Source organism: Dryas octopetala, chromosome 3 (assembly GCF_963921425.1).
Source record: "Dryas octopetala chromosome 3, drDryOcto1.1, whole genome shotgun sequence".
Lineage (NCBI taxonomy): Eukaryota > Viridiplantae > Streptophyta > Magnoliopsida > Rosales > Rosaceae > Dryas > Dryas octopetala.
In genome coordinates this window covers 16,767,792-16,790,811 of record NC_141368.1, presented here as the reverse complement: position 1 = coordinate 16,790,811, position 23,020 = coordinate 16,767,792, and the positions used below count along the sequence as shown (strand labels likewise).

Sequence of the window (23,020 nt, the reverse complement as noted above, 5' to 3'; positions counted from 1 at the left end):
TGTGAACTGAAACTGAAACTGCAGTTTCTGAAACTGTAAGTGAACTGAAACTGCAGTTTCTAGAACTGTAAATGAACTGAAACTGCAGAAACTGCAATTTATTAGAGTTGAAACTGCAGTTTATTGGAGTTGCAGTTTCAGAAACTGCAGTTTATTTGAGTTGCAACTGCAGTTTCAGAAACTGCAAATGAACTGAAACTGCAGTTTATTTGAGTTGCAAGCTTGTAGTTGCAGTGTAAATGAAACTGCAGTTTATTGGAGCTGCAGGCTTGCAGTTGCAATTACTAACTACAAGTGAAACTGCAGTTTCTGAAACTGCAAAGTGAACTGAAAGCAGTTTGTGAACTGAAACTGCAGTTTTTTTGGAGTTCAATTAATTAGAGGGACCACTAGTACTACCCAGTTTCTTTGATAAAGATTTCGAGATATGAACTAGTTCAATTAAGCTGCAACATAGTAGAGAGATGGACAGAGGAGAGAAGAGAGATAAAGGGAGAGGGAGGGAAGAAGAGAAGAGAGGGGGAAAGAGAAAGGGTCTGATACAAACAGAGACCATGAACGCCCAGATTTGTAGAAGATGGCCCGCAAAGAAAGTATAAGGCTTTTGGTGTGTTTTGAGTAATAAAAAAATGTGTCAGTACCTAATAATTAATAGACCCTTAAAAAAATATCACTACATCATTTTGGATTTAAAATTGTGATCTTTAACAATACTAAATTCCACATAAAATATAATGTACTAAGCTAACATGTCTATCTAGAACTGAGATCCATCTAGCATTAGCTCAATTTTTAGTTTTTATTTGAGATTTCCAACTTGCCATCTTCCTTTGTTCTTGACCTTTTAAATAGAAATAACTCAATTCATAAAAGCATTGTTAAAAAGTATGATTTTTATCCTACAAACATACATGGCTTACAAGTATATGTTGTTTGACTCTTGGATATTGACGATTTTACCTTTTCACTAATAGAGTATAAGTCCCTCTTAAATTTTGCTGTGAAGCATGGGAAATTGATCGCTCTAATCCCATAAACTAAAATTCAAACAGCCAAAACTGATATTTCAGTGGGGGCTACAATTATTTCAGTCCACAATCCAAAATCTCTCGTTTTTTATCTACTCAGACCTTTGCTCACCAACTCCTTAATTCATATTTAAATGAAAGAATTAACCTTCCAGATAAATTAATGCAGCAGCAAATTAGGTGTAAAGTGTAAACCATTTAAAACAAGTACCATGTAATATGTATGCAAACAATCAACCATAGAGGCAATTGTTGCCAACATCAAGGTTTTGCTCACAATTCGTCATCCCAAAAGGGAGGAGGTTGAGAGTGAAAAGATCTTGAAATTGGTTTTTGTTGACCATAATATATTGGTCTTTGTTGACCATAATTGGTCTTTTTCGACCTTAATATATTGTCGACTATCCACATAGTCAACGTCGACCAGATTATACAGGTCCCCGAGATCTCCACATCACCGTCCTCTTCAAAACCATGTTTTATTGTTGTGTAAAGTGTTTTTGTTAAATGGGCAAATATGGGGTATTGAGACCACCATGAGTGAACTAGCAAGAAGCACTTGTGGAGCTTCGTTAACCATTTGGTTTTGAGTTCAACTTTCTAAATCCAAGAGAACCTAATTTCTCATTCATAGTTGGAGCTAAGGGTGTTTTTTGGACGGATCGTATCAGAAATAAAGTGTTTCAATTTCAAATAAAAAAATTTTGGAATGGAATTTTTATTCTAATTTCCATTCCAAAAAATCGAAATTTCAACATCTTATTTTAATTCGGAATTTTTGGATTTTTTCGGAATATTACATTTTCGGAACTTTCAGATAAAAAAAATCTGAATTTTCACATTTTTTTATTTTTGGAATATATTTTAGAGCATCTTCAGATTTGTTTTTTTTTTTTTGTGAATAATGATGAAATTAACAAAAAAAAAATCAAAAGATAATAGATTCTGATGCGTTTCAATGTTTATATTAAAATGTAATAAAACTATATGTCCAATTTAAAAAGAAAAAAGAAAATATTAATTTAAATAACATTTAGAACTACATCATACCATAAAAAAATCTAGAAAAGCAGGAAAAAAAAATCTAGCAAGTTTTCATTGCATGGAAATACAAGGAGGTAGTGTTTGCACTTGCTTTCATAAACTAAATACATGAAAAATTATAATTAAACCTCCCAATATTTTGGGGGATAAATTATAATTAAACCTTGATCAAAAGTGCATTTGATAGTTTTATGGGAAGAATATGGGAAAGAAAATGAGATGTGAGAGGATAAAAGAAAAACTTGAAATTAAACAACAAAAACTACCTTAACAATTGTATTTAAAATTTCAATATTTATGTTATGAATACTCCCTTGTTCCTTTTTTTCTCCCTCATTTCTTCATTCTTCTTCCTTTTTCTATCATTTATCCCATGTATCCTTTCTATCTTCATAATCAAAAAATTTAAAAACTTTCAGCCCAAAAAATTAAAAATTAAAAGAAAAATGTTAGCTTCCTTCTCCTTTCTATATTCTTCTTCTACATTCTCTCTTCTCCTTATATCACCCTTTAAAAATGTAGTCACCTAATTGTTAATTGTTATCAAATAAATAATACAATTTTAACAATAATTAAATTCACCGTATATCTATTTGATAATAGTTAGATGACTAAATAATTTTCAATGTCATTAATCTTTTATAGAGATAACATTTAAAGAGTGATATAAAAAATGAACGATTATAACCACGAAACTATGTTGCAAAATGGGAAGGAAAAGAAAAAAAAAGTAGAAGGAAATGGTAGACATGAGGAGGTAGCTAGCATTCCTCAAACTAAGAACATAAACATAAACAAAAGAGCCCTAAAGAGTGACAGTCAAAGGTGGTAGGCCAACCCAAATGTCATTGCCGTCTATAGCTTTACGTGAAAGACTTGCATTGCATAGTGCGCAAAATGCACAATCCAACTCCATAGTGGGTGTAAGAGAAGAACGTGCACGTAACGGTGTCGGCTAAAAGATAAAAGATATTGGTGCTATTTTTAAAATTTTAGTGTAATTTGTCATGGGGTTATGGACCAATAGTCGGACCAAATAGAGCTCAATGTTTTACTCTAGCAGAAAGTAGAGCTGGGAACTAGAACATGGAATCACGCTACGTCGCTACCTTAGTGTCATGATAGTTTACACACAAGAAAGTAAACTACTGAGCATATAAATATTCTCCATCTCCAATTAACAGGAAAGCCTATTTTTATACAACTCATTTAACGAATTTCATGATTTGTTGGTCCAGATGGTCCAAATTGAAATGCATTGCACTACAGAGCATTTATACTAACAACAAAATACAATAATTTCTTCCACTTTGCATCACTTTCAGAAGCTCAAATAAATTGACACGGTCCCAATTTTACCCAAGGTTTTTAACATCTGCCAACCTGAAGATTTAAAACCAACTTGATGCTGGAAATCCCCAATTGCAACAGGCCGAAATCATAAGGTTAGGAACTTCCTGTCAATCACCAGCGGACCATATTACAAAGAAATTATTCACCTCCAAGCAACAGGCTGAAATCATAAGAAGTCCAAATGCTTCAAATGCTTAGAAAATTATTCAGAGTCGGAATCATGTCTCCTCTTCTCCTTGTCTTTCCTGTGTTTCCTCCTCTCATCTGAGGAATGCCGTTTTTCATGCTTTTCACGCTTTTCACGCCTCTCATGTTTCTCCCGCTTCCTCTCATCACGCCTCCTTTTCTTTCGACCGCTTTCATCCTCTGATTCCTCTTCATCTTTCTGTTTTGGTGGTGGGTTAGGCGCAGCTATGTTTCCCATTTCAGGTGGAACATCCTTGACTGTAGGTTGAAGGGAACTTGAATCATCCCAAGCGCTGGGTTCTCTTCAGTAAGAACAAAAAGATATTCTTGTTAGTCACAAAATGGATAAAAAACAATAAAGCAAGAAAAGCCAAATAAAAAGACAAAGGCAACACCTAAATAAAATAAGACTACACAACAGGTAGGTGGTAGGACCGTAAATCTACTACCAATGAATCAATATTGAGAATCAGTTTATGTGTCAAATGTTATTAATATCCCATGTCAATTGGTACCTTAACCCAAGGCTAGGTTAGGATTGAGCTTATGCCATTAAGCTATGGCCAATTCACTTTTGTGTATAAAGGGTCCTTACTGTCAACTCAGTCAAATTTTCCACTTGAAAAATCATGATTTTTCAAGGGTATAATTAAATAGTAACTAAAAATTAAAAATTAAAAACCTCTCCTCTCTCCATTCCCTTCTCTCTTCTCCGAACAAAGTCGGTGCTTAACACCCAAAATAACCAAAAGAAAACCCAGCAACACATATCTCACCACGATCACCACTCATCTCCACCACCACTAAACTTTCTTTTTCAGACCCTTCATTTCTCTCCATATATTCCAAACTAAACCCAACTCCACCTTCCCACAAACCCAAAGTCTTCTCTCTCCATAAGGCCCCATGAACCTTCTCAACAAGCTCAGCTTCAGGCCCCACCTTGAACTCGTCCATTGTGCAGGGCATAACGATGCTGTTTCACACCGGGCAACAGTTTGCTTAGTTTGATGCCGGCTGCTTTTGAACTTGGCCTTCCAAAGAGTCCATGGCGTGACCAAGAATGAGGTTAGGGACACACGGGGTTTTTGCACAACCTGATCTAAAGCACCACGCAGTCACCAAGTGGGTTATTGTCAATTTTATCTTTGGTGCAATTTGTATTATGGTAAAATTTCTGGGATTTATTGGTTTGGGTTTGATTGGTTTTGTTGTTGGGAAAGGTGTGTGTTTGGAATGAGGAATTATAAGAGTTTGATTGATGCATTCCGGGTTTCATTGTTATTAAGGAAATCAGTAGGTTCATAATTGCCCTGATGCATTCTGGGAGGCTGTTGTGTGTTAGGGCTTCATCATTGCTGTTGTACTAGGGTTTAGAGCTTATGTGTTTTCTAGGGCCGTTTTACTATACTATTCTTATCTGTTTTTTTGGCCTGTATAACATCCTAGAGCTTGTTATCTAGGAACTTTTAAGATGGTGGACATCTTGTCCACTGTATTGTACTATGTACTTCTTTATTTTCTTTTAATGAAATCATGATTCTCATAAAAAAATTATTGCCCAAAAGGAGATTCTTCTCCCCAGATGGTTTTTAGTTTTCACCTTTTACATATTTATATTGAGGTGGTTGGTTCTTGGAGATTGGAAAAGAAAAACTTGGACGCTGATTGTTCTTAATATAACTTGAGAAAAAATTTGAGCAGTTTGTGCATTCTTCTTCTTGGGTTTTGCTTCTCTCTTTGGCTGATTTTTTTTTTTTTCAATTTTTTTTTTCTGTTTTCTTTCTAATAAATATTGATTTAACTAAAAACAGTTGGAGTGATAAATTTTGGGATTTTGTGCTTCAGATGAGAGAGAAAAGAGAAAAACAATAGAGAGAAATAAGAGAGAGAGATGAGAGAGAATGGGTGCTTCAGATGAGACAGAGAAGAGGAAAGATAATAGAGAAAGAAAAAAGATAAAAGAGAGTAGGGAAGGGAGGGTTTATTCTTTGGGTCTTTTTCAATTTTGGTACCTGAACTTTGGGCCTTGTCCCAAATAGGTACCTATACTATTATTTATTCTAATTCATACCTCAACTTTTATTTTGTCCCAATTTAGTATATAATACGACTTTTTCAAATAATGCATCAAAATTAGGAGCATTTTAATCAACCTAGGATCTTGAATAAACCAAATTGACCCTGGGTATAAGACATGTGCAACATATATGACCAAATTCTGTTAGTATTTTTTCACAAAAGTCACATTATATACCAATTTGGGACAAAATAAAAGTTTAGATACCTAGTTAAGACAAGGCCCAAAGTTCAGGTATCAAAAGTGAAAAAAAACCCTATGTCCCTATCATTTTCTATTCTTTTTAAAGAAAGTCCCCTGATCTGACCAAATCAACCCTGAAAAAATGATCATGTGCACAGCACATGATCATTTTAGACAGAAAATCTGAGTTAATGGCAGGGATTGAAGTTATAAGTGGTTGTGCAATATTGCAAGGAGGCCGGAGATACATATCAATATCAAATAGTAGAATTTAAACTACTAAAGTTTTTGTTTTCAGTTACATACCTAGAAAAACCAAGACCATGCACGCGTGCTGCTTCAGCATGCCCTTCACCTAAGTCCTCTGCAGTAGAGCCTCGCTTCACAAGTTCTGAGAACTCATGCTTATCAAGCCGATTACCTTGAGCTCGGCTTGCACGCTTAGGAGCTAAGCCAAGAGCCTCCCTCATAGCCTGCTCCTCATCTTCCTTAATTCTTTTTATCTCGTCTTTTGCAGCTTCCATTTCTGCATCCAATGTTTTTTTGTCTCTGGTATACCAGTGTAGATCTTTACCTGTTCAAGCAATATAATGAAGAGTTGTGAAAATCGTTATCAATAAAGGAACCCAAATCTGCATTATAAATTAACGGATGAAAGACAAATAAAACAATGCCCTTCCAATCAGAAGAAAACATAAAAAATATTATGAACGCTACTTTGCTAGTAGCCGTCCAACCAGAAAACAACTTCAATTCCTAGAGATTAGTCACTTGTACTATCCGTAAAGTCAATGATCTAAAAATAGACTTTGGGAAAGGCCACAATTTTTTTTTTTCTAGAGAAAAGATGCGTGTCAATGTGTCATACTGTACCTATTAACTCATGAAAATAGAATATTCCTTGCAGGTAAAAGAGAAGCATCTACTAGATCATTCTACGATTTGAAAGCACAAGTCAAAGAGAATGCTGAATGTTTGGAAAGAAATAATTTCTACTAAGATGTTCTGTTTATACTAGAAAAACTTGAGATACCGTACACCAACAAAATTTCCAAAAGCTATCAACATTGGAACCACATACAATATGCAAATTTGGCAGACAATAAAGAGAAGTATAACTAAATCCAAAATCTGTCAGATGTGCTCATTGCCATCTGACCAACTGAATTGTGAATTGTGTTTGCCTTGAATGTTAAGAAAACATATTTTGGGCTAATTTCCTGATAGTTCAAGCTTTTGAATAATTGGTGATCCAAAACTTAGTGTCCTAGCCTCCTAGGCAATAATATGGTTGGATTCCTTAACAAAAAACTTATACAAAAATTATGGATAGCATTCATCTAACTCCAATAGAGGCCATGCACATATACATATAAGATTTTCTCTAAAGAGGATGTCCACATTTTAAGAAAAGTGTGGACATCCTTGTTAGAGCCACCTGCAACCAAGGTTGAAATTATCGGTACTCAAAATTACAGACATATCGATATTGAAATATATAGGTGTAAGTCAACGAAAATATATCAAGTATATACTAATCAACTCTCAGACTGTGTTTTTTTTTTTTTTTTAATCTTTTCTTCTTCTTGTCCAACTCTTTGCTATGTAATAATTAACAACACAGTACAGTAGGAATCTTAGAAAGAGGGAGGGAGGGAGGGAGGGAGGGAGGGAGGGAGGGAGGGAGAGAGAGAGAGAGAGAGAGAGAGAGAGAGAGAGAGAGAGAGAGAGAGAGAGAGGTATGGTGGTGCAAAAGGAGAATTTTAAGGTTTACAAAATCTGATTTGTGACTGGACTTTCTATAATGGGTGGGATGGAGAAGAAGAGGAGGGTGGGTCACTGAGTCTAAGTGGTTTAATGCCTAAAAAAAGGGATTTAATGAGACGCATTGTCTTGTTCTTAGAAGGGCAGCTTTTTGTTGTTTAAATTAAGTTATTAAGAAATCAGAATTCATTGAAAGTGGCGTTTCATTAAAAGGAGGTAAAGACAAACAACATGTAGCACCATTTTGTCTAGGGTATCAGATTATTCAGATCTTCCTCTTCCTTTGCAATTCAAACCCAGATGGCAGCGCCTCTGCAACAAATCGTAACGCCTCCCACTAACTTGCACCGCTAATTGCACTGCCAATAACCACCGTAATTATTAATATCTTGCCAATATCTCTGCTAAATCAGCGATATCATGGAAGAAAACCTTTACAGGTGATTTAAATATCGATCCGTAGAAAACCAATATTGCCCATTTTTTCATCCTTGCCAGTTCATTAATTCAAACTGCCCATATTTTAGGTCCTAATTTAAAGATCATCCTCACAAAAAATTAGCCAAGTTGAAAATCATTTAGTCATCCAATTGTGATTAAGTAAATAGACCAGCACAACATTTCTGAACATTGAAATGATAGTGATGATAATTAAGGGCTAAACAATTTTTGATTCGGCGAATTTTTGACAAGGATGATGATTGAAGGAGGCCTAACAATGGACGATTCAAATTATTGTTAACATTGCGGGGTGCGCCCCAACAAGGATGTCGGCACTTTTCTTAAAAGGCAGACATCTTCTTTAGAGAATGATCATTTCTCTACCTACATATAAAATTAATATAATAAAGGTCACATTAAGAATGCATGTAAGGCCAATACCTTGGTAACAAACATTATCTTACAATGATGTAACAAGCCAAAATGATGCATTAAGTAATATATCTCAGCATGAAAGGGAAATAATTGTATTAGCAGAATCAAAGGCAAACTATAGATGTATCAAAGGTCTTCCAAGGGACAAAAACGAAAAGAAAGCATATGGAAAATCCCTTTAGGATTCTAACCTATGATGCCTTGTGCGAGATCAATTCTTGGGGAAAAGTGGGTAATTTTCCACAGAGGAAGCAAAGGGGCAAGTGGGTAATTTTTTGGCAAGCATGAAAAGGTCGTGGTGTCAGAGGTTGGGAATAGGACAGCTTATAAGAAAAATAAAGGGCAAAGGAAATTGAAGAATCTGAAATTTGGGATTAGTTACGAATGAAGGTAGGATGGGAATATGTAAAGGGATTTTCTATATGCTTTCTTTGCCCCAAGAATTGATCTCGCTCAATGCTTCATAGGTTAGAATCCTAAAGGGATTTTCATAGTACGCTCTCTCTCCCATTGGTTGCATATTGGCATAAATTATTTTTTGAAAAACATATATATTTGATATATATTATTTTCTTGTTGTAACCTTGTCATATCTATATCCTAGTTTTTTAAGGTTTTCTGTATCACTATATTGTATTGCATCAAATCTTATATCCTGTATCTCTATCAGTGCAACATAAAGTCAAACATGATTGATGCATAGAATGAAAGCATCCAAGTAAACTAAGAAAAATAAAAAAACTGACAGCTTATCCTTCATGCTCATATCTACTCACAACTTAAAACTAAATTAAATAGGTTAATAGTTCATTTAAAAAGGTCAAAATGAACGAATGGCATTATAAAAAATTGAAGGAGCAGCATTATCTCACCTTTTTGCCATCTTCCAACAGGTGCCTTGATACTGTGACCTAGATAATTCTCTCGATGCTTATCAACTTTAACATCGTCCCAACTAAATTCTGTGCATAAAAGGAGAATCAGCAAATTAATTAAATATGCAAAATTCAAACGGATTCCAAAGATCCAAACATAAGTATGCACCTAAATTGTAAGAGAACCATGTCTATTCATCATGACGATGAGTATGCACATAAATATGTGATGCAGATCATACACAGAAATTTTATTACGGGTCATTATGTAAATTTAGGATTTTATATAGCATTTTCATTTTGGGATCTTCATATTATTTAGGGCTTGCATAATTTTAATTGTCATTTCTTTAACTATTACGGTTTGTTTTCCTGCTCCTATTAGGCAGGCTTATTGTAACCTAAGTAAGCAGACTTGAATGCTGAATATTGAAATCCTATTGCCTCCGTATTGTTCTTCTTCTCTATCCTCCTCTCTTCCCTTCCATCTCTTATTCATTCCTTTTTCTTCTTCCACTGCAATTCCCCTTCTTGTCCTACATCAATATGTTTTCACATCTGATGTTCTAGTTTTTATGCACTTCTCCAGAAACAATGAATAACTTGCTCACCAAGTCACTAACTTCATAACAAACCCATATATCACAAATTCTACAAAAAAATATATGAGGTAGCTAATTAACATCTTCATATGCAGCTTCTAGAGAAAAATTATATTGTTAAGCACTATCTAAAAGAAAAATAATTGGAAAAGAAACCTATCAATCTAAGTAAACACCGAGCACCATTAACAAAAATACACAAGCACTTTTGTGAATCCAATAGTTTAAAAAGTTATACTGAGTAAATAAGTTTCCCTTTTCGACTACATGAATTTCAACAGAAAATTTATCTTTAAGTTATAAATCACAATTTCCATTATTTACACTGTGACAAACGAAAGAAAAAAAAATAACTGGAGGAGAAATCCCTACAAAATGAATGCATAAACACATACGTACAATACAAACAAAACTTCTAAAACGGACACCGGAAATCCAGTGAATTCAAACACCCAATATTGAGCGTTTGAACTCTCACCCTATACCAAACTCCAAATGTCCGTTTTAGGAGCTGTTTCTGTACATACATATGTACATATATATATATATATATATATATATATAGAGAGAGAGAGAGAGAGAGAAGACGTACGATCTCGACCACCACGAACGCCACCTCTAGTGGGATGATACATGTTGTATGTCTCAACCTACGTGCTTCTATATTCAGCAATCAGCAGGAACCCTTTTCTGTGTTTGTCGGGATGGATGTGCCAAAGTTGGGCAATTTTGCAAGACGTAATTCTGTCAACACAACAGCAATTAGAACATCAGCATGTCTCGATTGAATATTAAAAAGGAGAACAAGCCAAAGGAACTAACCAACCTAAGAAAACAAAGTGGTGTAACATATATATTCAACTCTGTTAACAACCAAGAGAAAATTTAGTGACTGTATAGGAGAAACAGCACTTTTTTTTTTTTGAAAAGAAACAGATACTTTTATTAAGAAAAACATCCAAATACATGTTGTGGACAAGGAATCCACAACAACAGAACCTCTTACACCAAGGAATGCTACCCCCTAAATCAGTTCATTAAAGATCTCTAAACTAGCACATTAACATACAGCAGCATTAAAATCTATGAAGATAGTAGAAAAAGATATCTTCCTAAAATCTGAAGAAACTGATGCCCACAATGCCGACCAAAATCTAATCCTCTCCCAGAGCTCCTCCCCACCCACTCCTTTATAGTCCTCAAAAATCCTCCTATTACACTCTGACCAAATAACCCAAAAAAATGCTAACACCATGCATCCCCATAAGATCTTTGCTTTCTTATTTCTTCCTAAGACCTTATGATGCTCACAAATCAAAGCATGACATCCCCTAGGAAAAACCCAACTAGCAATGGCCATCTTAAACAGCCTCTAGGAATAACCCAACTAGCATTGGCCATCTTAAACAGCCTCCACCACAGTTTTGGAGCAAGCGGGCAGTGGACGAAATACAGGAGAAACAGCACGACACACAGAACAAAAAAAAAACAATAAACCTATAACATGTTTAAATATATGCAATCAACAACCGGAAGGCTTTGAGTGAAAATTTGAAAAACAAAAATATAATCTGAAGCTTCTTTGAGAAAAATACTTCTTAAGTCACACCAAAAAAAAAAAAATGATAATGAACAAACTCCTACATGACAATTCTGCTTTCATTTTGAACAGAACATATTACTGAAAAAGATAACATCTAACCACTAATGCTTTCTGGCTTTACTGTTTTTCCCTCAACTTTCAACAATTAAACCATATTGTGGCAGCCACTGTGATCTGTGCACAACATTACACATAAATAGAATGGAGACCCAAAAGTTTTAATAAATAATTGAAACAGTCTTACTAAGTAAATTTTGTTTGCAGTAAATACAAAATCTAAAATCCTTGAAACTTGCATATCCAAGTTAACTGATTTTACAAAAATGACATCATCATAAAGATAACTTATGGAACCAATGCCACATGTTTCTAGAAGGAAACCTCTCTTGTTCCTTCTCTCTTTCTCTCTTCTTTTCTTTTTGTTTAAATATTTTCTACTTAGAACTTAAATGAGGAAGAAGGGTAAGAGTATTAATGGAAAGAATCAAAGGAATGACCACGATGATCGATTACATGGTGTTATCTGTAATTGATACTCAAGGAAAGATATAAAATCCAAACTTCCCTACATTTCATACACGAGAAGCAATTTTTATAGTCATAATATTAAAGAAGAAAAATTCAGCTATGGTAATTCGAGTTTCCATATATACATGGAAACTTATGCTAGTGCATGGTTCAGTCTTTTTGTCCATGATGGGAATACTAAGCACTAAAATGGGTACACCCAGAAAGAACAAACCATCAGCAAAGAGATCCCAGCTATGACAGATAAAAACAGTCTGACATAAAAGACATAGAAGAGCACCACGTTCAAATTTTATCAATGATTTAAGTGCACTAGGCTCGTCCCTTTGAACCAAGACCTTCACAGAATCTGAAAAGCGCATGCAATCGGTTATCTAATTCCAGGAAATTCTAAATTTGGATGTGTAATTAAACATAATGAGTGAAAATCCTAACAATTTTGAAAACCCCATATGCGAAATAAGAACAAAATCAAAAGTAACAGAGAGAGATTACCAGTGATTTGGGGCTTCAGTGGGTTTGGATTCTCGAGACGGTTAGGGTTTTTTTATTTTGGAGGAGGGTGAATGTCCGATTGAGAAAGCCCTATGTTTTGATTTGAGGGGAAAGCAACGCCCGAGCTCAATGCCAATGGGTCTTCAATTTGATTGGCGGCCGCGGTGATACAAGCGCCGCAGTGGTGTAGGGAAGGCTTTGGTGACAAAACAATTGAGGGTGCCCCAAACGATCATGGGATATATCTAGGATTGGCCATTTGACCCATGGGTGTGGGTACCCGAAACACCTATTCCATTAAGATGGGTTTGGGACATTAGAATAATGCTATACTTACTACATTCTTATACCACATTTTTATATCATCTCACGTGTTATTATTTTATTGGACAAAGTTTTTCTTTTCTTTTTTGGGTTTTTATTTTTATTTTTTAGTATCCAATGTATGAATGCCATGTAAGTTGCCACATAAGGTGGTATAAAATTATGGTATAAAAATGTGGTATATCTAGCACTACTGAGGACATTATTAATGGGTTTGGGGTACGGGGATTTTTATAAAACTCATTTAGAGATAAAGTGAGTTTGGGTAATACCCATGGGTATCCAAATATACAAAACAAAAAATTTTAGGCATAAATTCAATTTAAACACATAACTATATAAGCTATTTCAACGGGGTCTATAAATTTTAAAATATTTCAAATATACACCCGATCTATTATCTAAATTGAAAAATGAATTTATGTTCATTGATTCGTTGAGAGATCAGTTAAATGACAGCTTGGCTTTTGCTGACCAGGATTACTTGACGACGTAGCGCTATCTCAGCAAACATTTCCCGCCAAATGAGCGACACGGGGCCACAATTTAATAATAATAGAGAGAGTGAGAGTTTGTGGGCCCATGTCAGGGGTTAGGTGGACCCGTGTCGCTCATTTCGCATCATCTCTTTCTCGCTCGTTGAACACAAGTGAGAGATTTATATTCGAATTTGGGAAAAACGTGATGTTTTTTGGAGACTAAATGGCCAGGAAAGCGTTTGACGAGCAGGAAAGAGGTGATGGGTGTGTGAGCCCGTGTCAAGTGGACATGTGTTGCTCATTTGGTGGGAAATGTATGCTGAGTTGGTGACACGTCGCCAATTAATTCTCGTTAGTAAAAGCCAAGCTGACATTTAACTAATCTTTCAATAAATTGATGGACAAAATTTCATTTTTCAATTTACATAATAAATCATAGTATATTTGAAATATTTGAAAGTTTGTGAACCCCGTTGAAATAACATATATAGTTATGTATCTAAATTCAATTTATGCCAAAATCTTAACATAGAGCCACAGAGGTATGCTATATTTCAAACGGAGATTACAAAGTAAGGATTATTTGTGAGCTTTCTCTCTCTCTCTCTCTCTTGCTCAACGTTGGTATTCATGTTCTATTGGTGGCAGTGGAACATTCACATTGGATGGGTATATAGGTGTCTTTGTGGTTTTGCAGCGTTTTGGGTGCTTTGTGATTGCTTTTGGGGTAATTTTTAATTATTAGAATCATTTTTCATTCTTGTTGCTGTGGATTAATACTGAACTGGGTTTGTTAGAGCTCATTGATTAACTTTTGATTCTTTAGGATTTGATAAGTTTAAAATCTAATAGTTGAAAGCCATGAAGTTATGTATAATTATAATTTGATTCATTGAACTCTGAGCTTGTGTTGAGTTAATTATTGTTTGAGATGACAACAAAGATGGCAACTAAGTTTGATAAGTATTGGAACACAATTCATGGGATAATGGCAATTGATAATGTTTTGGATCCAAGGTTTAAGATGAAATTGATTGAGTTTTATTTCCCTATAATTTATGTAGATAATGCTTCATTGGAAATTGAGAAGATTCAAAAACTAGCTTATGATTTGGTCAAACAATATCAATTAAGGGCTCAATCCAATAATGAATCTTCTTCGGTTCTTTCATCTTCATCAAGTTCACATCATTTTGGAGTTGTACTTACAGAGTTTTGGATGATTAGATATATGAACACAAAATTGCTAATGACCTTGATTAAGACCAATTAGTCTTGTATTGTTTTTATTTTTTGGTTTAACTAACAAGATATAGAAGATATAAGATGGATGGAAGAGGTGCAAAATAGATAATTTTAATTTTTGAAAATTTTCCATGCATGATCTTTGAAAATTCTTCAAAGGTAGCTATATAGAAAATAGACTAATTTTTCAAAGTTTGTCTTATACTGAGATTAATATAAAGCCTTGAAAGCTAGAAGTGGAAGAAAAAAAAACCCGAGAGATAATGAAATAATAAAGTGTTTCCTCCAAAAATTGAATTATTTGATTAGAATTATATTTTATTTAAAAAAAATTGTGGGTTAATGGGTTGGGTTTGGGCAACCCATTAATCTGGTGAGGTAGGTATGAGTAATACCCATGAAAATAGTAATAGGTATGACATGGGTATGAGTATATCAAAATTTAAATGGGATGAATGTGGAGTTGCGGATATCTGCCCATTGGGTCAAATGCCCATCCCTAGATATATCGAAAGATTTTCTATTTTTTTATTTATTTATTTACTATTTCTCCTCTAGTAATTTCAAATTTTAATTTACTTCTTAAGATTTATTTTATATCATATTATTTTTAAAAATTAATTTTTTGTGTATTATTTTACTTACTTTTTATTTTTATAAATTTTAAAAATTAATTAAAAATAACTTCAGATTCAGAAAAATACACGAAAAATTCTCATTAACTCGTCTTGACTAATAATAATTTATTATGAGATTAAATTACCAATTTTTCATTCGAGTGTTTCAAAATTAAAATACACTAAACATTTTGAAAATTCATAAGATAATCCCCAGAACTCTGAAAAATATGAGATTTGCACTATTGGTCTTTTAAATAATAACACTACCTTTCTTTTGAACACTTTGTACCCAAAAAACCTCTCGGTCTTAGAGAAAAATAAATTTTCAGATAAAAGATCGGAATATTCACGTAACTTTTTGTTATTAGTAAAAACAAAACAAAAAAATTGGTAATTACACGTACAAAAAATGTGGGTGCTTTTGTTAGCATTTATGTTATTATGATACACATATATTTATAATATACATATGTTTATATTAATAGTATTAGTTATTTTTTTTTAATACATATATGTATGTTTGAAATAAATAATAAATTAATGAAACATATAGTAAAAAACTAAATAAATGATATAATATTAATATAAATACGAAATAAATTGGCATAATCTAAAAAATATCGAATCGGAATGCCTTTGAAAAATTTCGAATTAGAATTCGGATTGGATCGGAATTTACAAATATATTCTAATTTCAATTTAATTATTTTCAGAATTCGGCATTTTCAGATTTTGAATTTGATTCGTACATTCCAAAATTGAAAATTTTCGAACTCGAATCGGTCAGATTGGGATTTCAATCCAAATCACACCCTAGATTTGAAGTTACTTTTAGGAACAAACTAGTAAATAAACTTTTTTTTTTTTTTTTTCGTTTTAAAACTTGGACGGCCCAAAAAGACACTACTAACGAGAAACGAGTGAACAACGTGAACGCCTCTTTTCAAATTGTTCTGCTTCACTAGAGTTGGCGAAGCCCTTCGTTGCGCCAGTAATCTCTTCTTGGCTCCATTGCGGTAGTCACCAACTCTCTCTTCTTGGCTCCATTGAGGTACCCAAACCCTCTCTGCGTCAACCTAATCTCTCTCTCACTCACTGCTTCATTAGGGTTTCGGTTTTCCCAATTCCCAGCCTACTCAAGGTCACCTCTCGGAGCTTCAATTTAGGTAATTCGACCTCTCTCTCTCTCTCTCCGTGTATGAGCGTCTGACCTCTGATTTCCGTGTAAATTTATTTGTTATTCTTGTTTCAGCTTAATCAAAAGTTCACAATAGTTTACTGTGTGAAATTTTGAATTGTCTTGATTGAGTTTACAATCATAAGAGGTCACATCTGTGCCTTTGTGGCTCTGGTAGGGTATGTCGTTGCAATTCCTATTCTTTCTTTTAGATAGAGGTTTGGCTGCTATGTTTTTAAGTGTAAGTTTCGTTGTGTGATAATCATATGATTTATTCTTGAACTTCTCCCTCTTGTGTTGGTGTTTGTTAATACTGCTAGTGGGTTTTATGCAGGACTTCGTTTTCCTGAAATTCTTAGTTGGGTGAAGGTGCTTGAACTCAGAATATCGATAATCTTGGGTATATAATGCATCATTTGTTTCTGTCAGAGCCCAACTGGAACGACAATGGAGATGTCAACTCTGCCAAGATGAGAGTGTCTCTATTGAATAAATTGGAATCTCTTATTTGGTCGCTGATGACATCTGGAGGCCAATCGGAGGCTCGACTGTGGCTTTGTAACACGATAGCTGGCATAAGTTCCATTACTCATCACCATCAGTGTGAATTATTTATGAAGTTATTGAGATCTAAGCCGTTGAAGAAGGGATTAGCATCTCAGCTCCTGCAAATGATATTTGAGAATAGCCCACATAAGGCAGGGTCCATCATAGCTAAGAGAAGTTCTGTACTTCAGAAGTTTTTTAAAGGTAAGTCAATTACAAATTTCGTACATTCAGTTCATTTGAGTTAATTTTCCCATCATGTAACTTAGTTTCTCTCTTTGTTCAGTTACTTGTAAATAGTTTTTGAACTACCGAATATCACCTTGTTTTTTGAAGCTCCACATTTTTTCCTTAAGAGTTTTTCTGTTGTTATAGTTTTAGTTCCCTTTCCATTGTATATCGGTGTTTATCCCTGTTGGCATATTAATGGATATGATGATAGGTAGGATGGTGGACAGGCAAAGCCTTCAATAATGTGGATGTTTTTTAATTCTGATAATGACATAATTGCTTATAATGATAATTATTGAAAAATGCAGGAAATCCAACTCGAATATCTCAATGGTTTTCTAAAACTGGTGGTGGATTGGGGAATGGACAAGGTGCTAAGGCGTTATCCCAATTTGCTTTTGTAAATCGAGATATTTGTTGGGAGGAGCTTGAGTGGAAGGGAAAACATGGGCAATCACCAGCTGTGGTTGCTACAAAGCCCCATTACTTTCATGATTTGGATGTCCATCGGACTCTGGAAAATTTCCTTGAAAATGTGCCTGAATTTTGGTCATCCAGTGAGTTTTCTGAGTCACTTAAAGATGGTGAAATTCTACTCGTTGATAGAAAATTTTTTGTTGAATATTTTGTTGGTTTGATGTATAAAGAGGATTCAAGAGATGTATGGGAAGTTATAAGTGAGTTCCTGAAGGAGGAGTGTTTTTCTTCCTTGTGTAAACACCTTCTTATTACTCTTGAGGAGTGGGACTTATGTGATTTTCTTAAAATGCTTCATAAACATCTCAACCCTAGAATGGAACACAAGGATCCTATGGACTCATCTTATTTGTTTGAGGTTATACTTTCTAAGTGCAGTGATTGTCAATGCTTTGATAAGATATTACTGTTAAATGCAGTTTTTAATCATGGACGCCAGCTTCTACGACTTTTACGAGACGAGGAGGGACATGAGGAACAAGAAAAAATCAAAGATATTGTGTCCAAGGTTTGTACAATAAGTAATGACAGTAGCTTGGCTTCAATAATCAAAGAGTGCTTTACAATGAAGACTATAGAAGCATTTATATTGCTGGGACTTCAGTCTTGGGTTCTCTATTATAGTTTATCAGAGAAGTGCCAGACTCTTGAGTCTTGGGAATCATTATTTCTGGATAATGCAATAAGTTTCCGAAAATATGATAAATATTCATTTCTACATGATAATGAAGTGTCCGAAAAAGGTGGTTCTGATTCTGATCATAGAGCATCTAAAAAAGCTAAGCACAGGAAAAAAGATAGTAGTAGAAGGAAAAGGAAAAGGGACTTTGATCATGATGACAGCTTTGGTAATGAGTTGCTGGATTTTGATTCCACAAATAACAGGCTGGATTTGCAATCTAGTGTGGGAAGTTGGTGGCTCTCAATTGATGGGTATTCTACATTATGGAATAGGGTAAGTTTCTCATAGACTCATACTTATCCTTTGTACATATTATTTGGCCTCTTTACATTTCAGTGCAATTGCTTTTCACCATTGTACTTACTTGAACTCTTCTTTTGTGATTGCTATTATTTCTTTTAACGTGGTCATGGTAAGCTCTTTTGTGTTGTAAACATGGGTAGTGTAGAACAAAGCTTACTATTGTTACAAATAATCATGCTTGAAAATGTGTTAAGGAGATGGACTCATTGAACTGCACGATGAGTTTAAAAGGATGTGGGTACTTATATATCAGTTGATTAGTCAAATGGTTGACTTTCCTAGATTCCTGATTTCATATTGAAGCACTTGTCTCTATCTGATGGTTGAGTTTAAGCCTTTGTGTCATTTCACATAGCTTAGTGACAAAGTGCTCACTAATTTATTTTCTGTGATATTAGTTTATTTTATATTTGAACTTAACCTTTCGATGAAAAGATGAATAAATTCTGTTTCCTTTTTTATTTTTATAAAAGTTCCTTGAATTTGAACTTCTTTTAACCTTAAAACTAGAAGATCCTTTTGCTTCCATAATTTTTTCTAGTTTAGGTAGGAGGTAAGGGAATTATTATATGTTTTTTTGATATTCTAATAATTTTTCTGTTTTGTAGGCGGATTTACCCGAATATCTTTCCAAGTATTGCTTGTCTACATGGATGAAGTGGGTCTTTGCACAGTGGGTTCATTAAGCTTCACTGGGTGCATATAATTTATTCATCTTATTCTCCAATTCCTGGATAACTATGGATGTATGGATTTGGGATTGGATTCATTGCATCTTGGCCTTGCATATGGAGGGTCCAATGCCAAATCCCTTATTTGGATGACATATATGGCTCAGATTAGGCATTCAATGTCAATTACCAAGAGTCCAATGCTGCAAAGGGGAATGATCCTTATGGTAAGAATCTTCAGTTTTTCTTCATAAGCCACCTTAAAACTCTATACCCTTGTTCAACTAGCATAGATATTCGCATAAATCACAAAAATAGGTTCCGCTATTGTTTCTCTCTGTGTCCTCTATCAAACTTCCCTCCTCTTATTCCAAGCAAATTAAAAAAAAATATATCTATTTTTTGCTTTTGGAAACAAAGTTTATTAGTTACTTATGAGAATACAATGTTGTGTGCATGTTGGCCACTGGATGCAATAAACCCGCAGTTTCTTATTAATCAGCAAACAAAAATACAAGAAAAACAATGATGAAAATTATTTAAGTACAGCCTCCAATCTACAAGAATAACAGAAACAATAGTTCCCTAAACTCAGGAGAAATTGAGGCCCAAAGTAAGGTCCAAAATTTAACTCTATCACAAAGAATCTCTACCTCCTCTCTTCTCTAATACAACCAATATCCCACAATTCCTTAAAACCTTTGCCTTCTTTCCTCCCAAATGCCTTATGTTTCTCACTGAAAGATGATATGTAATCTGGTGGAATAACCAAGCTTGTTCCCGCGTTCTTAAACAACCTCATCCATAAATTTAACGCAATGAAACAATAAAGAAATAAATGATCTACATTTTCCTCCCCTCTTTTACATATGATACACCATTGGCGATGGAGACAAACAGACAGTAGGCCATTTACTTTGAATCAAATCCATATCTTATGTGGTACTTAGCCATCGAAAACATAGAAGTGGATTGGATCAAAGAAAGAGATGGAATGTAGCATAAATCCCACAAATAAGATTTGCAAAGAAAAGTCCCTGAAAATTCAAACTTCCATCTCCTTGATCCAGCCTTGAAGAATGAAAAGTAACATTCTCTTAAAGAGAGAAGAGAAGTGAGCTCTCCAATTCAGATTCATTCACATTCTTCTAAAGCCAAAGTCCCAACAAAATGGAAGAAAATAGTTAACTCATAAATGACATTTGAGAAATTGCACTGCCAAAGTTAAATAATCTTTAATTCGAGGAAAAGAAATACACAATGGTGACTACCCTCTCAACTTTCTTCCCACAACCTTACCCTCTCCTCATTTCCTACCACAAATTAACGACAAGAACATAAAGAATGAAAGCCTAGGGAAAAAGTTAGTGACTCAAGCCTCTAACCACTGTTTTGACATCCCATCCATGCCATACTTGCCTCTAGTGATAGCATGTTGCAAGGAATCCCACTCTATCGGCAATCTCCACAACCATTTACCAAGTAATGACTTGTTAAGGTATAATAATAAATTTAAACCCAAAATATTAATTAAAAAATATATTATTTCTTCTCCCTCTCCCTCCCCTTCCCTTCTTCATCACCCATCTCTATCTTCTCTCTCACACATTGCCTATGAATTTTATGCCTCGAATTTCACAAACCACTATTGGCATAGTCGCAGACCCAGTTGCTTATTCCATTATGCAAGACTGTGTCCACAATTTCATAGAATGATTAACTTCTTTATCGGAATGATCGCCCTGTGTTGCTTTGATGATAAAGACCCTGTGCATGTATTGCTTCTATTGTATAATGGAAAGTCTGCATAATGGAATACTCTATTCTATTTGCTCAATTTTTCCCCTATTTCTCCTAGTCTTCCTCTCCCAATTTTCTGTTTTTCTTGGGAAAATAATTCTTTACCAATCGTTGTTTCAATTGCTTTTTTTTGCGATTGCAATTGGAACTAGGGCTTATTGGTAATATGAGAATTGGGGTTTTATGGGTATTGTGTGGAAGTAACATATCCTTGGTTCATGAGATTCAAAGATTTGTGGTGTTTCTGAAATCCCAAAAGTCGAGGGCCACATGCTCGATGGTTTGGGTAGACAACATCTTGATCTTGGTCGTGAAGCATAGCGGTGGCGAGAGGGTGTGGGCTTTGGAGAAAGGAAGGATGTGTTTGGGCAATGGGAAACTGCAAGAAAAATGCCCTCATAGTCATACAGTATCACATCCTCAAAAAAATCAGATGGGTGTGGCCCCGTGGGGCTTTGCTGATCACTGGAAAGACAAAAATGCCCCTTAAAAAGGGTCACGTGCTGCACATGATCAAATTTGACATAAGTTCTAACAGAACAGAATGGCAGGAATAACAATGAGACACCGGAATAAGTTTGGGTGAAGCATTGCTAATTGCTAATGATATATGTACATATATGTTTATCTTTTTTTTTTTAAAAAAAAAACAGAGATGTATTTCCTTTTTTTTTTAAATGATTTCATGTTCAATTTATTGTTCATCAGATTAGCAAATAAGAAATTATTCTCATCCATTTTGTGAATGCAGATGTTTGCTATTCTATTCTATATTTCTCTTTTCTTTTGAATCTTGTGTTATTGTTTCTTATGTTTTATTGTTTCTATTTCCAGATGCTTTTGAAAATGTTCCGGTTAAAGAGATTAAGGTAGCAGTCTATAGATGGTGACTTCCTCCCCTATAAGTTGATGACAAACATGAAGATGGGGTGGATCTGATCGGACCATCAATGGGGGAAATTACAGTGCAAATCACAGGTATCAACATCACCGATTTCTCCCACATTCTGAAGGGATCCACAGTTGATATAATTGACAATTATCAAAGAATTGTATTAGCATCCAGAGTTCTGAATTTCAATCCCCATTGCTATTAGTCCCTTACAAAGAATAAAAAGTAGAGTTACAGGAAGAAGCACATGAAATACTCCTATTACCATTACTGAGCTAGATACAACCCTCAAGAGTGTTTGGTTAATCACCAAGAAGCTGAGAGACTCGAGAGTGCTCGACTGCATTGCGTACGGAAAAGGTTCACAATTTGACATTGCTGCGGAGCAGAGGAAGCGGGGCAGACAGCAACTTCCATTTGAGAGGTCTGTAATGTTTATATTTACCATAAGAACACTATTGTCATCTCTATTGCCTCAGTTTCTTTGTGTATAAAGGAGAAATTTGTTGAGGTGGAGTTCTATATGGTTGGAACTTGGAGGTGGAGAAGGGTATCTGTATTGCCATTTGCCACCCAACATAAGGAAAGAAGATGGTAATCTTCTAGCACATGAACGAGACACAAAGTACTTCTCCAGCCGTTAACAGTACCCTCTTCGTAATTGGAAAGAATGGAGAAAACCCAACAACAAATCCCAATAAAACTTAAAACCCAAGAAATATTTTATTTTTTAAATGAAAACACTAACTTAAGTTAAATATTAAACTTAAGGATAAAAATTATTATGTATAACTAATATATTGCCATGTGTTTTAACCGATATATCTAATGCACATTCAAATTTTGGATTTCTCTGTGAACGTACAAAATCTCTGGAAGGGTACCCAAATGCCTCAATAATTTGACCACTTTGTCTCAAAATGGATATTCAACTCCAACCATCTCACATTCTTATA

The 23,020-nt window shown here is 34.6% G+C and overlaps 2 protein-coding genes across 2 annotated transcripts; one reads left to right on the top strand and one right to left on the bottom strand.

Annotated features, from left to right (window-relative positions):
* Nucleotides 1-3,221: 3,221 nt before the first annotated feature.
* LOC147291414 (leukocyte immunoglobulin-like receptor family A protein) lies at nt 3,222-12,836 on the bottom strand. The gene is made up of 5 exons (XM_086236164.1): nt 12,618-12,836; nt 10,584-10,735; nt 9,387-9,476; nt 6,181-6,448; nt 3,222-3,913 (listed from the first exon to the last, which is right to left on the bottom strand). Exons 2-5 carry the CDS (start codon nt 10,624-10,626, stop codon nt 3,628-3,630), a joined length of 687 nt encoding a protein of 228 aa, XP_086092290.1. The 5' UTR covers nt 10,627-10,735; nt 12,618-12,836; the 3' UTR covers nt 3,222-3,627.
* A 3,392-nt stretch (nt 12,837-16,228) lies between these two features.
* On the top strand, nt 16,229-22,574 carry LOC147291413 (uncharacterized). The gene is made up of 5 exons (XM_086238720.1): nt 16,229-16,451; nt 16,892-17,212; nt 17,548-18,671; nt 19,310-19,599; nt 22,007-22,574. Exons 2-4 carry the CDS (start codon nt 16,933-16,935, stop codon nt 19,385-19,387), a joined length of 1,482 nt encoding a protein of 493 aa, XP_086094846.1. The 5' UTR covers nt 16,229-16,451; nt 16,892-16,932; the 3' UTR covers nt 19,388-19,599; nt 22,007-22,574.
* The last annotated feature ends 446 nt before the right edge of the window (nt 22,575-23,020 follow it).

Bases quoted from the DNA above. Each gene is read 5' to 3' on its own strand.
- LOC147291414 (XM_086236164.1), bottom strand. From the start codon at position 10,626: ATGTATCATCCCACTAGAGGTGGCGTTCGTGGTGGTCGAGATC. The intron at 6,449-9,386 runs GTGAGATAATGC...TTGCTTGAACAG, and splicing joins TGTTGGAAGATGGCAAAAAG to GTAAAGATCTACACTGGTAT. The intron at 3,914-6,180 runs GTATGTAACTGA...TTCTTACTGAAG, and splicing joins CATGGTCTTGGTTTTTCTAG to AGAACCCAGCGCTTGGGATG.
- LOC147291413 (XM_086238720.1), top strand. From the start codon at position 16,933: ATGAGAGTGTCTCTATTGAATAAATTGGAATCTCTTATTTGGTCGCTG. The intron at 17,213-17,547 runs GTAAGTCAATTA...TGAAAAATGCAG, and splicing joins ACTTCAGAAGTTTTTTAAAG to GAAATCCAACTCGAATATCT. The intron at 18,672-19,309 runs GTAAGTTTCTCA...TCTGTTTTGTAG, and splicing joins ATTCTACATTATGGAATAGG to GCGGATTTACCCGAATATCT.